The sequence below is a fragment of the Phyllostomus discolor genome, chromosome 2 (assembly GCF_004126475.2).
Source record: "Phyllostomus discolor isolate MPI-MPIP mPhyDis1 chromosome 2, mPhyDis1.pri.v3, whole genome shotgun sequence".
Taxonomy (NCBI): domain Eukaryota; kingdom Metazoa; phylum Chordata; class Mammalia; order Chiroptera; family Phyllostomidae; genus Phyllostomus; species Phyllostomus discolor.
Genome location: NC_040904.2, coordinates 76,107,879 through 76,120,801, shown reverse-complemented (window position 1 = coordinate 76,120,801; position 12,923 = coordinate 76,107,879). Strand labels below are relative to the sequence as shown.

Below are 12,923 nucleotides of genomic sequence, written 5' to 3'. Positions count from 1 at the left end.
TTAAATATTTTAAATATTTTGTTCACTGTGGGTTTTTCTCTTAAATCAATTTTGGCCATTAAGATACTGTTTATCTTGATTACCAAGTTTAGGTGCCCCTAAAATTCTGCACTGTTGAGGCATGACTCACTTGCCTCTGCTTAGTCCCTCCCTGCAGAATTCCTCGCCAAAGATATCATGGCCTGCCTTTACTTACCTCTAAATCCATCAAAATAGATTTTAGTCATTCACTCTTTGCATAAGTGTTTTTCTCAGAGACAAAATTTAAAACCTGAGACTATTGATATTATAAGAAAAAGTACTACAATTTAAGGGTGTTTAAATTAGTGAGTGTTAAAACTTTCCTTATGAAGAAGAAAAGTATGGAAAGCTAACTATAGTGATCTCTACAGTTAAAGTTAATGAGACAATCAGTGGCTCAGATGACACAAAACCAAGGATGGCTTAAAAATCACTTATGGATGATGCACACTCTCTCCCCCTCCCCTAGTAAATGTACCTTCCTAATTTTTAATTCAGTCCAACAGTTTGATCTCTTGACAATCACAGTTTCACATCAACTGACAGATACAGCAGGAAATATTTATTTATGAGCTGACCTTTCTAGCTGAGTTATTTGGGAGCCTCATTAACCATCATCAATTAAATAAATTCCAGCTGCTACTCACCCTGGAGTTGTCTATGTGAGAAATGGCTGGGTTGAAAAGTAACACCTGTGACCTCAAGCGTGCCATGTGAATTTCCATCAGGGGCTTATACATGCAACTGCCTTCTCCTTTCACTGCCTATTATGACGGTGTGCCTTATGAGCCCAATGTATCTGTTTCAGCCATTCTAGAGGATGACAACCTGTTTCTTTAATAATGTACTTCACAAACTTTAGCATACATCAAGTGGCTGTGAAGGACAGCTGGGCCCTAACCCCGGAGTTTCTGATCTAGTAGGTCTTGGGTGAGAACTGAAAATTTAAAAAAAAAAAAAAAAAGAACTGAAAATTTGTATTTCTAGTAAGTTCTCACATGATACTGATATTGCTGAACCCCAAGACCACACTTTGAGAACCACTGCATTAAAATATACCCAAAAGGGAAATCTGTAAATATCACTAATGTAAATCTTATGTCAGTCCATCCTACTATTACTCTTCAAACTGAGTGAAAAAATCTAGCCAGGGTTTTGAGTCATGTAGTAACAGGGAAATAATGGTCAGAAACATAATAATATAGATTGGAGTGGCTTGGCTCATATCATGTATCCACCCCTAACCACAATATGTTCTCCATTTATTCATATTTTCTTTCAGATCCCTTAGTAAAGATTATTAATCTTACATATTTCCTTTTAGCCTTATTGTATAAAAGTATTATTTGCTAAGGAACTCTACTGATTTTTGTATGTTATCCAGTATCTTTAAAGATGGGGAGGAATCAGCCATAGGACACAAGGAGAAAGGAAGTTCCAGGGTGCAGGCAATAGCACATGGACAAGCAGAGGTATGAAGGGCAGTGCATTTGGAGAATTAAAAGCAGTCTGGTGTGGCTTGTGGCATAAGGGTTAAGTGTAATACAATAAAAGTTTAAATTTTATCTTATAAGTGATGGAAAGTTATTGAAAGACTCTAGGCCACAGCTGGCAAACACAAGGCCTACAGGCCGAAACTGGCTGTCCGCCTTGTTTTATCCAGCCTGGCACCTTGCTTCCCTACCCAGCAGCAGCGCTGAGCTCTTGCTTAACTGTTAAAGAGTAGTTACATTTATACAGTCCTAAAATCACATTCAGCCCTTAGAAGACAACTGAGGCTGATGTGCACCTACACCCCATGAAAAGGACTTTGACACCCCTGCTCTAAGCAGAAGAGCCTCACTAGGTTTAAAAACAAGTACTTATTTCTAAACAAGTCAAGTATCTTCCACAATTATTCTACCTCATTCTTTAACAACATAAAAAAAAAACCCTACACAGAACAAATAAATTTTCTGATCCCTCCTAACTTACACTCAGTCCTATTGAACTTCTTAAATTCCCTGGACCAAGTTTTCTTTAGCCTTTACCAGGTTCAACATAAACTGCTCCCTCTGACTAGAGTGACCTTCCGTCTTTTCACCTACCTGTAGTTCAGCTCACTCTCCTACTCTCCACTCAGAGGGCAAGTCTTTCCACCTACCACCCACTCCACCTGGTCCACATCACCCTGATAATAATTAATAATAATAAAAAATGATCATATGTTTACAATGTGCATTCTGCATGCTTACCTCATTTAACCATCACAACAGCTATGAGGGACAGCTATTACCCCATTTTAGAGGTTAGGTAACTGAGGCTTTCAGAAACTTGGCAACTTACCCAAGGTCAGTCCCATTGCTATTAAGCAGAAATACCTGATTCAAAAAAATCTGCTGGCCTTGAAACCTAACAGAAGTGTGAGACCCTGGTACTGTAGCACTAATGTATACAACAGAAAAGAGCAGAGAATTTCTACTTCAAACCTCACCTGGTGCCTGTGGTCCTGGCCTTCCTGCTACTGTATCTAACAATGTCTCTAACAAAGGGAATAGCTTGACACATGCTCACTGCATACAAGGAGTCCCTATATAAGGAGAGGTGCACATATACTCCCAAGGCTGGGACTACAGATCCTTCCAGCAGCCCACTTGGTAGAAGAAAAGGCATGGACTTCCAAGTCGCACGTCTCAACTGGCCATAAACTAAGACATCTGGCAATTTTTCTAACCTCTGACTTTAAAAGGGGCTAAAAGTTACTACCTCACAGTGATTTGCACAGAATTTGATGTTGAAAATATACATAAAGCCAACAAAAAGGACAAAATAGAAACTAAGCTACTAGTTAATTTGTTTTCCCCAACTACCTCAGTCCACCCCTCTTCAGATCCTGGTAATGAAATCTGGTTATATATTTTCTCTAACTGTAACCTATGTGAATTCTGGGTTAGTGAGGACAATGTCCAAATAAGAAAATATATATTTACAGATAGTCTAGGGTTTGGTTTTTTTTTTCCCCTATGCTTTCCATAAAGTATCCACAAAATTTCCTAAGTTCATAAAGACTTCCAATTAATCCTTCCCTCATATATGTTTGAGGGATATGTTTGAGGGCAGACTATATATAATCCATCTTTTTATTCCCAGTGCTTAGCATAATGCCTGGTATATAAAACTGTCTAAATTGTGAATTGGCAAATGCCTTGCCCAAATCTTAAGACCTTCACAAGGTTCTTTACGAGTCTCTTTTGGCAACGAAGAGACAAGCAAGTTACTAAATTATGATAATAAAATCTTGGGAGAATTACAACAGTTATGTCAACAAAGTGCAATGGAAACACAAAGGACACAACTAATTTTGCCAAGGAAATATGGGACAGCCTGATGGAGAACTGGTTAATAACAGTAATAAAAATAATGCTAACATGTATCAAGGTCTTATCATATGTCAAACAATATTCTAAGTCCTGTGTGTGTATTATAAATTCATTTTACGTTCCCAAATAGCTATATGAAATACTTTTTCCCATTTTATAGATAAGGATACTGAAGCACAGAGATGTTAAGCAATTTAACTAAGTCATATGCTGTAAAATACAGATACCAAAGCATGAAGCTTCCTGTTGTCCTCTCCGGTGGACACAGAGGTGAAATTTGAACCCATACTTTAACCACTGTACAGAGGAAGAAGGGAAGTCATTCCTGGCAGGGGGAACATCATATCCAGGAGAGTAAAGGGGTCCTGTACTGCAGGAGGGACACATAGAACACGGCTACGTTAAGAAATAGCATGACAGAATGTGTAAGACATACTCCCAAGACTCTTCCAAATGTGAGGCGGCTGTGTATCTCTGGGCAAGATATTTAAGCTCTGTATGTCTCAGCTTTCCTATTTGTGAAATGAAAATAGTAATAACTGCCGCAGAGTATTGTATGAAGGATTATGTTTCTATTTATGAAGTGATTAGGACACTGCCAGGCATATACTGCCACAAAAGTGATTGCTAAAATAAGCAGACAAATACTACAGGTGTGTGGCTATGGAGAAGGGCTGTTGCAATATGCTAGGTAAGAAATGATAAAGGCCTAAGTAGTAATAGTGCAGATAAAAGGAGATTCCAATCAAATCTCTCAGTCAGACAAAAGTATTTGGTGGGCATTTAGATTTTAGATTTTGATAGGGTAGTGAGTGGTATGTGGTAGTACATAGGGAAATCCCAAAGACCACCCTAACTTTTCTTTTTTAATTTTTATTTATGATTTTAGAGAAAGGGGAAGGGAGGGAGAAAGAGAGGGAGAGAAACATCAATTCGAGAAACACCGATCTATCGCCTTCTATACACGTCCTGTCCTGGGACCAAACCTGCAATCCAGGCATGTGCCCCACCGGGAATCAAATCAGCAACCTTTCAGTTTACAGGACAACAGTCAACCAACTCAGCCAAACCAGCCAGGTCTAGACCACCCTAACTTCTGACACCTTGGAGACCAGGGGTTCCAAGACCACTTTCAGGTTTACCTACTAGCTGGACAACACCTTGAGGTGGACAATAACCTCACTGTTTTATTCATGGTTATGATTATGGTTTATTACAGCAAAAAGATATTGATTAAAATCAGTCAAGAGATGCATGATGCAGAGTATAAAACCATTCAAAGCATGAAGCTTCCTGTTGTCCTCTCCGGTGGTGGAAACCCAGAGGACAACTTTTCCTTGCAGCATGCATGGGGGTACTGCCAACCACAGCGGCTCACCAGAGCCCTGGTGTGTACATTTTATTGAAGTTCAGCCATACAAAGATGGCTGACAGCCCATGTGGCTAATCTGCAGTCTTCAGCGCCTCTGGAGGATGATCAAAGGCCACAGGCCAAGGTGGTATCACACTCATAGCCCTCACCAAAAATCATATCGTTAGACTTTCCTGTGTGGCCCAAGGCCCCAGGTAAACAAAAATACTCTTAGGCAACACATGCTAAGGGCACAGAGATCACCTCCAAGGAGCAAAGGGCAGACGCCAAACCTGTTTTTGGGTAAGGGTCATTTTATTACAAAGGTATTGAATGTGTGGACAAGAGAAATGGTCATGCCTTCAACTGAAATAAAGTATGCAAGTAGCAACTGACAACACAGGTCTGGAAATAAAAAATGGTAACATGCTTTTGAGTTTGCCTGGTATAAAACTAAGTAAAGTTACCAGAAAACACTTAGAAATCTGGGACTGAAGCTTGGGAAGGACCGCACAGCCTGTAATGACAGTGTATTGAGGGAAGTTTAAAGTCACACCATGGCGGGCTCGCTGAATGAGAACATGCAGACAACAGGTAGAGCAAAAGCTGAACCAGTGTAAACTCCAACTGAAAGGGCTGCTTTGCAAAAAAGGTTATTACAAAACAATAAAATTAAAATAAATACTAAATCTTCTCTACCACAGGGAACTAAAAATATTGAGTAAATTACTTTTTAGGTAGCACTGAAATACACTTGCCCTTCCTTGGGAGTAGACTCTGTAAACTAGATTGCAAACATTATGTTTTGCAAACAGTTAAAAAACAAAAATATTTCTGGTCTTTTTTTCTCCATGCTATCTTCTGTGCTCAGACTACTTTCTATGCTGAGAAAGCCTTTATTCTGCCTATGGCAAATTTAGCACATGTTTATGCAAAACTTAAATTACCATGAAAACCCAACAAAAAGGTAGATGAAGCAGAAGGCACAGTTAATTAAATGGATTTGAGGTTCACTACTCGTTTTGTTTAGGGTCAAATAATAATTTATAAACCTGTCTGAGCACATTAAATACAAAAATAATTCATTACAGGGTATGGGTAGCCAGGTTACTGTAAAGTCTAATGACAATATACCTCTTGAAATCTTTTTTTAAAAAATCATCCATGTATGCCTAATTACATCACAGGTATGAGAGGCATATAGAATAGAAGTCAGCAGTGGAAATTCTTGAACCAGAGGGCCTGGGCACAAATCCCAGCTCTGCCTCTTACTAGATGAATGAACTTAGAAAGTTACTTAAACTTTGTGCAGTTGCCCCAGGAGAAAAATAGGAAGCAAATCTCATAGGTTTGTGCTGAAGATCACAGAGTTAGTATGGGGTGGCATATAATAAGTATCCAATAGATATTTGCTTATCTGGTTATTTTGAGTTTTGGCATACCGAAAATCTCATGAATTCACTGTACACTTCATTATTCAGTCTTTCTCATTTCTTCTCTGCTATAGAAAATATCATTTTCAAATCTAGTTTTTAAACCTAAAAAAACACAATAAACTACATTTTCATATTACATTATTTATGTTACTAAAACAGCTTAATTTGTCCTAAAATTATCTCAGAATCACCTCAGACTTTATTAGTCAAAACAATCAGTAAAAAAGTGCTTAAAACTGTCCTTTGTAAAAAAGAAATTTTTATTGAGTTGAGCCAAGAGACAAGTACCAAGTTTCAGATATTATCTATTAGCCATGTGACTTTTCTTCCCTGAGCAAATCGTACTGGGTTTTTCACCCTAACTTCACAAGCAGAGCATTCTCTTCTCTCAATCTAAAATGCCTGGATCCTTTTGCCAAGGTAACTCTGTCACCAAGACCTGGCTTCTCCTTAAGCCTTTGCTGGCACCATCAGCCTTTCTTAGAAAGACCAGGTACTCCTGCCAGTTTGTAGCAGGATACTTATAGAATGAGGGTTTATAGAGTTCTAACCATGCTCCCCCTCTCCCAAGAACACTAGACTAAAAGCAAACTGATCCCAGAGACTGTCTTGCTCTTTACATTCCACCAGGCATGGGATGCTGGTATCGCTCCTTGTGAAGGCGGCCCTGTGGAGTAACATTCTGACAAAAGGCAAAACTCACTTAACATGCCAAACTTCCTTCACTCACTCATACGGATGCAATGCTTGTTTTGTAGAATACATTTAAATAATGTGTGCATGTGCACACACACATTTGTTCAAAACATAGCCAGCCACAGACAGGGAAGAAATATGATCACCGAAAGTGAATTTAAGATAAAGCAGTGCTGGCTTTAAAGATTTGCTGTATTGTCTTCTGAATTCCAGAAACTACTCAAATATTCTCAAAAGTTTTAAGATTTCTCTGTTACCAGTATAGTTAATTTTGTCAAACTTGTGTGCATTGTTTTTTCAAAGATCAAAGCATTGTGCAACGCAAGGGCATAACAATCTTTGTTTACTATCACTACAAAGTTTTTATCTCCCCTTTCTATGTTCCCATAACTTAATCCATTTTCTCCTAGTTCTTCCCTGCTGTAGCTTTCATAAAAAAAGGCAGCCAGGTTTAGATTGTTTTATACTCACAGCACCCATCGCCCAAAAAGGTTTCTTCTTCTATCACAAAGCATCGAGATGAATTATACTAACCTTACTGTGCTCCACGCATCTCCAAGTTCTTTGGAATATTGTTTTTCAAAATGATCCAATACAACTTTGCAAATCTGTTTTGCAAGCCTCCTCTCTGATTTTGCTTTCAGCTATGATGATAAGAAAAAGTTGCTGACACACTCTGGTATTACAAATTTATTGAACTTCAACATTAGCCGTCTTTCTTCTTAAGAACATTTTAGATAATTACTAGCTCTTGCAATGGAAGCAGTGTTTCACACATAAGCAAACTGATTACCATACTCTACTTATTTAAAGTTAAGTGTTTCTCCAATTGATTATTGCTCAAATGTAAAACAATGTTAAAGCAGAATCTAGTGGTGTTAGCACAGAAAGTCAACTTAAATAAGTCCAAGCAAAAAAGTCAACTTAAATAACTCACTCTAGAACATTAGGGGGAACTGAGTGAAAAGCATAGGGGAAATCAGTGCAACTGTTTTGTAAACGGATAATTATTCCAAAATAAAGTTCATTTAGAAGAAAAGTCACTCTGGTTTCCTCGTAAACTTCTTTGAAATTCTGTTTCGTTTACTTATCCAAGAAAAGCCTTTCGAGGGCCAACGATATAACAGCATTGTTCTAAGCTCCCAGGACAGAGCAGTGACAAAGGCAGTCTCGGCCCTCGAGGAGCTGGCCTTCTGCTCACAGCTGAAGAGGTACTGAAGTCTGCGTGCTGGGTTGCACACGGATTACCTGGGGCAGAGGTGCCTTGCAGGAAAACGACCGAGAACGCTCACGAGCAGGCGTTTCGGACTGTGAAACCAGAGAATCCCAGACATCCCCAAGTTCCCTCGAATCAGCCCCCTCCATTCCCACCAGGCCCTTATAGAAGTGTCTGGTTTACTCAGGGGCACCAGCCTGGTCGCAACCCTCACCCGGGTCAACATCATTCCGCTGCAAGATGCCAAACCAGACGACTTCACCGTGGACACCTAAAGATACAAGATACCAAACAAACAGCCTGACTTCAGAGTTTCGCGGGAATTCCTTTAATTGCCGTACTTTTCCTGGGGAACGTATCGCGAGATATTTCCTTGCCAGCGTAGTCGAAATCTCGCCGTGAAAGCCTAGGTACCGCGAGAGGCACGCGCGCAGTTCCGCGCTGAGGGCGGCTAGAAGAGGCGGTACCTACTTCCGGGCGGAGGCTGGAGTGTTAGATACTCAAGCCTATCCCTAAGATCTCTGGCATTTGTGCGTTTGGGAGGGATGCGACTCCGTAGGAGAGTGGAAATCTTTGTCATTATTAGCTTTTGTTGCATGATCATTGTTTTAAAATCTCCGAGGCTAAGGTAGTTGAATAAACCTACCAAATCTTATGACCCCCCATTAGCCCAAATAATCAGAACTCAAGATAAAAGGATGGATATGATGCAAAAGAAATTGACACTTTTCCTAGAGATGGTCCATTAGGCTAATCTCTTTTAATGGGGAGGGCAAAATGATTATTAAATTGATTGAAATAACTAAAGTGCTCGGCGCGGAGGCTAAATTTATTGTTGCTGTGTGTTATTTTCAGTCGTGATTTTCATGATTATCATCAAGTTCTGGCACCAAATGTCTGAAAAGACCAAAATGAACGTTCACGCTGGCCACCTCATCCTCCTTTACTGGGGGCAGTATTACTGTTTCTCAGATGGTATTACACCCATTCGAATAAGCAGAGCAGTTTATTTGCTCTTTTAGTGTTACTCTTTCGTTGCTCCCTTGTAACAGCAATCAGCGGCTTATCAGAGAAAAGACCTTAAAGTGATCCCTGATATTCAATGAGCATCTAATTTTCAGACTTTTGACACTCACAATGTCAGTGTAGGAATGAATATACAGTAGGTGCAAATCTTAGGACCACGTAAACAGATGTTACCTTTAATGTGATTTGAAGTTTATTTATTTAAACAAGATCTCCAGTAATCTAAAAATTTAGATTTGGTGGGAAAGAAAATATAGTGTGAAGAAGTGAAATGATTAGATTTCTCCAATTTGTGGGATGTTTAGGGAAAACTACCTTTCAACCTGTATTTGTAGAGATTTTATATAATTTTTTGCAGTCATTACATGTTACATTAAATTAATTAAAATAGTAATATACTAACAATATAGACATAAAAGACTTTTAAGGGGTTATTAGAAATCATATATATTTCTATTAAGGAAAGAGGATGTGTTATTCTTAGAAAGACTATATTCTATTTTGTGACTCAGCATATTTATATTTTCTGATTCTAAACTAGTTCTCATTAAAAAACTGTTTAAAGCCTATGTAATGAAAATTAGGTATAATACTACTAGAGATAATTACTATGAACATTTGGTGTATTTCTCTAATTTAATGCATTTTCACGGTTGACCAAACACTATATTGTGTAACCTCTTTTTCTTAAGAATTTTTCATGACACTTGATCTTAGCCAAAAGGCCAAGAAGTGGTAAGTGAACAACACACAGTATTCCTGGGCAGTCTCCCGTTCCAGTACTAACCAGGCCCAACTCTGCTTAGTTTCCAAGATTAGATGAGAGCAGGCACGTTCAGGGTAGTATGGCACAGCCACTGTGGAAAGCAATATGGAAATATCTCAAAAAATTAAAAATGGATCTGCCTTTTGACCCAACAATTCAACTTCTGGAAATATATCCAAAGGAACCCAAAACATTAACTTGAGAGAACATAAGTACCCTTATGTTCATTGTAGCTTTATTTACAATCACCAAGATATGGAAGCAGCCCAGGTGTCCGTCAGTAGATGAGTGGATAAAACAACTATGGGGCAGTTACACAATGGAATACCACTCAGCCAAAAAAAATAAAATTTTACCCTTTGTGACAGTATGGACGGACCTGGACAACATTATGCTAAGTGAAAATAAGCCAGAGAAAGACAAATACCATATGATTTCACTCATACGTGGAATCTAATGAACAAACTGAACTAACAAGGAAAATGGAAACAGACTCAGATAGAGAGCAGGCTGACAGCTAAGGGTTAAGGGACCGAGCTTAAAGGAAAAAAGATTCATGGACGAGTGTGGTGACTGCAGGGTGGGGAAGGGCAGTATAAGGAGATTAAAAGGCAATAGAAAAAAATTAAAATAATTTTTCATATGCATAATATCTAGAAGTTCCAAGTATTTGAAGGTCTGGAGGTTCTCATACTTAGTTATCTGCCTATTATTGATAAACATTTTTGCTCATGAATCTCTGCATGTCTGATAATGTTAAAATTTTTTATTATGTTCTTGGTTTTGGTAGTTTTTCAAATCTTTTATTTCTTTTGTAAATAATCTGCTCATGTCCACTTATCTATAGATGTCTTAGTGCTTTTATTCATATTTATATTAGAGATGTTAATTATATCACATTTTCAAGTATTCTTCCAATTTTTCCTACAATGACTTTAAATGTGAAAATATTTTAAAATTGTATGCAATCAACTGAGTTTTTGATTCCATTGCTTTCAGGCTTGGGAATTTCTTTGCACAGAGGGTAGCTACATCTGTTTCTCCCCTCCTCCCTCTTTTCTACAGTTTGATCTTTAACATTTAACTTGTATATCTGTCTAAAGTCAGTATCAGTCTATCATGAAAATGTTAATAGATTTCCCCAATCCCATATCAAATAACTACAAAAAAATGAACGAAATTCCACAGTGAGTTTTAGGAATAAAAACTGTCAGAAGCAGACTTGTTTTAAACCACTGTAAACATAAGAAACTGAGCTGACACAAATACCACAATTTTTTAAAATTTTTATTCATTTAGTTTTTTAGAAAGGGGGAGGGAAGGAGAAAGAGGGAGAGAAATACCAATGTGTGGTTGCCTCTCATGCACTCCCAACTGGGGGCCTGGCCTGCAACCCAGGCATGTGCCCTGAGTGGGGATTGAACCAGCAACCCTGTTTCCCAGGCTGGCACTCAATCCACTGAGCCACACCAGCCAGGGTGGAATTTTTTTGTTTTTTACTATAATGTTAATGAATGAAGCATCTTTTTGCAAGTTATTAGTCATCCTTTTTTATTTCCACAGCAGATAGTCAAATTAATTAACCTAAATAACGATTATACCCACAGGCATACAATCATCCAGGGTATCTTGGATAACTTCTTGATGAGGGTGCAAAGATACAGCTTAGCAGTGATATGGCCATTGGCACAGTCTCAGCAAGAATGGTTTCTTTCTGCTGAGGAGCAAAAAGATTAATCTACCTTATTCTTCTGGGTTCTTATATTTGCTGTACTCACCATCAGAAGATGGCAGTCTGAATACTTCCCTGCAGTAACTATGAAGATGACAGAGGAGTTTGCTCTTGCTGTGTGTGCATATATATTTATATATGTGTATACAATGTATCCCCTCAAAATATCAGCATACGTACAGTTGACTTAATTAAAATACCACTTGGCAGTCTGAATATGCTTCAACTACAGAGCACATTCACTGTCTAGAAGAAAGCATGTAACAACTTGCCACTAAGCAGGAAAATAATTTCTACATATCTAAGTGATTTTATTGTGAAGCCAACTGATCTAAGAAATGTTTCAAAGTAAGTGTACTTTATAGACTATCTCCTACACTGTTTCATGAATTTTCATATTTATATAAAACATCTCTCATGAAGGTTTCCTTCATGTTCATATAGAAGTGTATATGTCAAAATGTAAAGACAGGCTTTGTAGTTAAACACCTGACATTAACAGAACATCAGGATGGCAGAAAAACACAAGAAAACCCTGCCATCAAAATAAGAGAACAAAACAGTTAGTTACAGGCAATCTTGGACTTTGACTTCAGATGAATAGCTAGTTAGCTGAGTCTCTATTTTATTATTTTAGGCTTCCCAAGTGGTGTGTATAAAATCCAGCAGGCAATCCATTGGGACAAGGAAGCATATATGGTAACTTGCATCTTATTTTTATCCAATCTTTAAACAACGTTTAGAAGGATATATGTACAAGGTGCAGAACATGTATATAACTGTTTTAGGATGAAACTTATACTCTCAAAATTCATATGTTGAAGCACTTAACCCCCAGTACCTCAAATGTGACAAACATATTTGGAAACAGGATTTTTCTAGAGGTGATTAAGTTAAAGGGAGTCCTTTAGGGTGGGTCCTAATTCAACCTGACTGGTGCCCTTATAAAAAGAGGAAATTTGGACCCACTGAGACACTAGGTAAGAACATACACAGAGAAAGGGCCATATAAGGACACAGGGAGGAGGCCATCTGTAAATCAAGGAAGAGAGATTTCAGAAGAAACCATCCCTACAACTCTTTGGTCTGGAATTCCACACTTCAGAATTATGAGAAAATAAATTTATATTGCTTAAGTCATCCAGTCTGTGGTACTTTTTATGGCCCTAGCAAACTAATATAGTCATCTTAGTATAAATGTATACTCAAAATGTTTATTGAAAACAATGTATTATAAACATTTGATTCATCCCCTAGGTCATAAATTGTTTCCTCATCAGCACACAGAAGAATTTACAGCTCAGGCTCTAAACAGGCAAA

At 38.2% G+C, this 12,923-nt stretch overlaps 1 protein-coding gene across 1 annotated transcript in view; it reads right to left on the bottom strand.

Moving 5' to 3' along the window:
• NSUN3 (NOP2/Sun RNA methyltransferase 3) overlaps positions 1-8,483 on the bottom strand; it is a 60,384-nt gene extending 51,901 nt beyond the window's left edge. Inside the window, exons 1-2 of the mRNA XM_028504922.2 lie at positions 8,294-8,483; positions 7,398-7,507 (exon numbers count right to left, since the gene is read on the bottom strand). Coding sequence (XP_028360723.1) covers positions 7,398-7,507; positions 8,294-8,308 — 125 coding nt within the window. The 5' untranslated portion in view covers positions 8,309-8,483. The remainder of the gene's footprint in view (positions 1-7,397; positions 7,508-8,293) is intronic.
• Between the last annotated feature and the right edge of the window lie 4,440 nt (positions 8,484-12,923).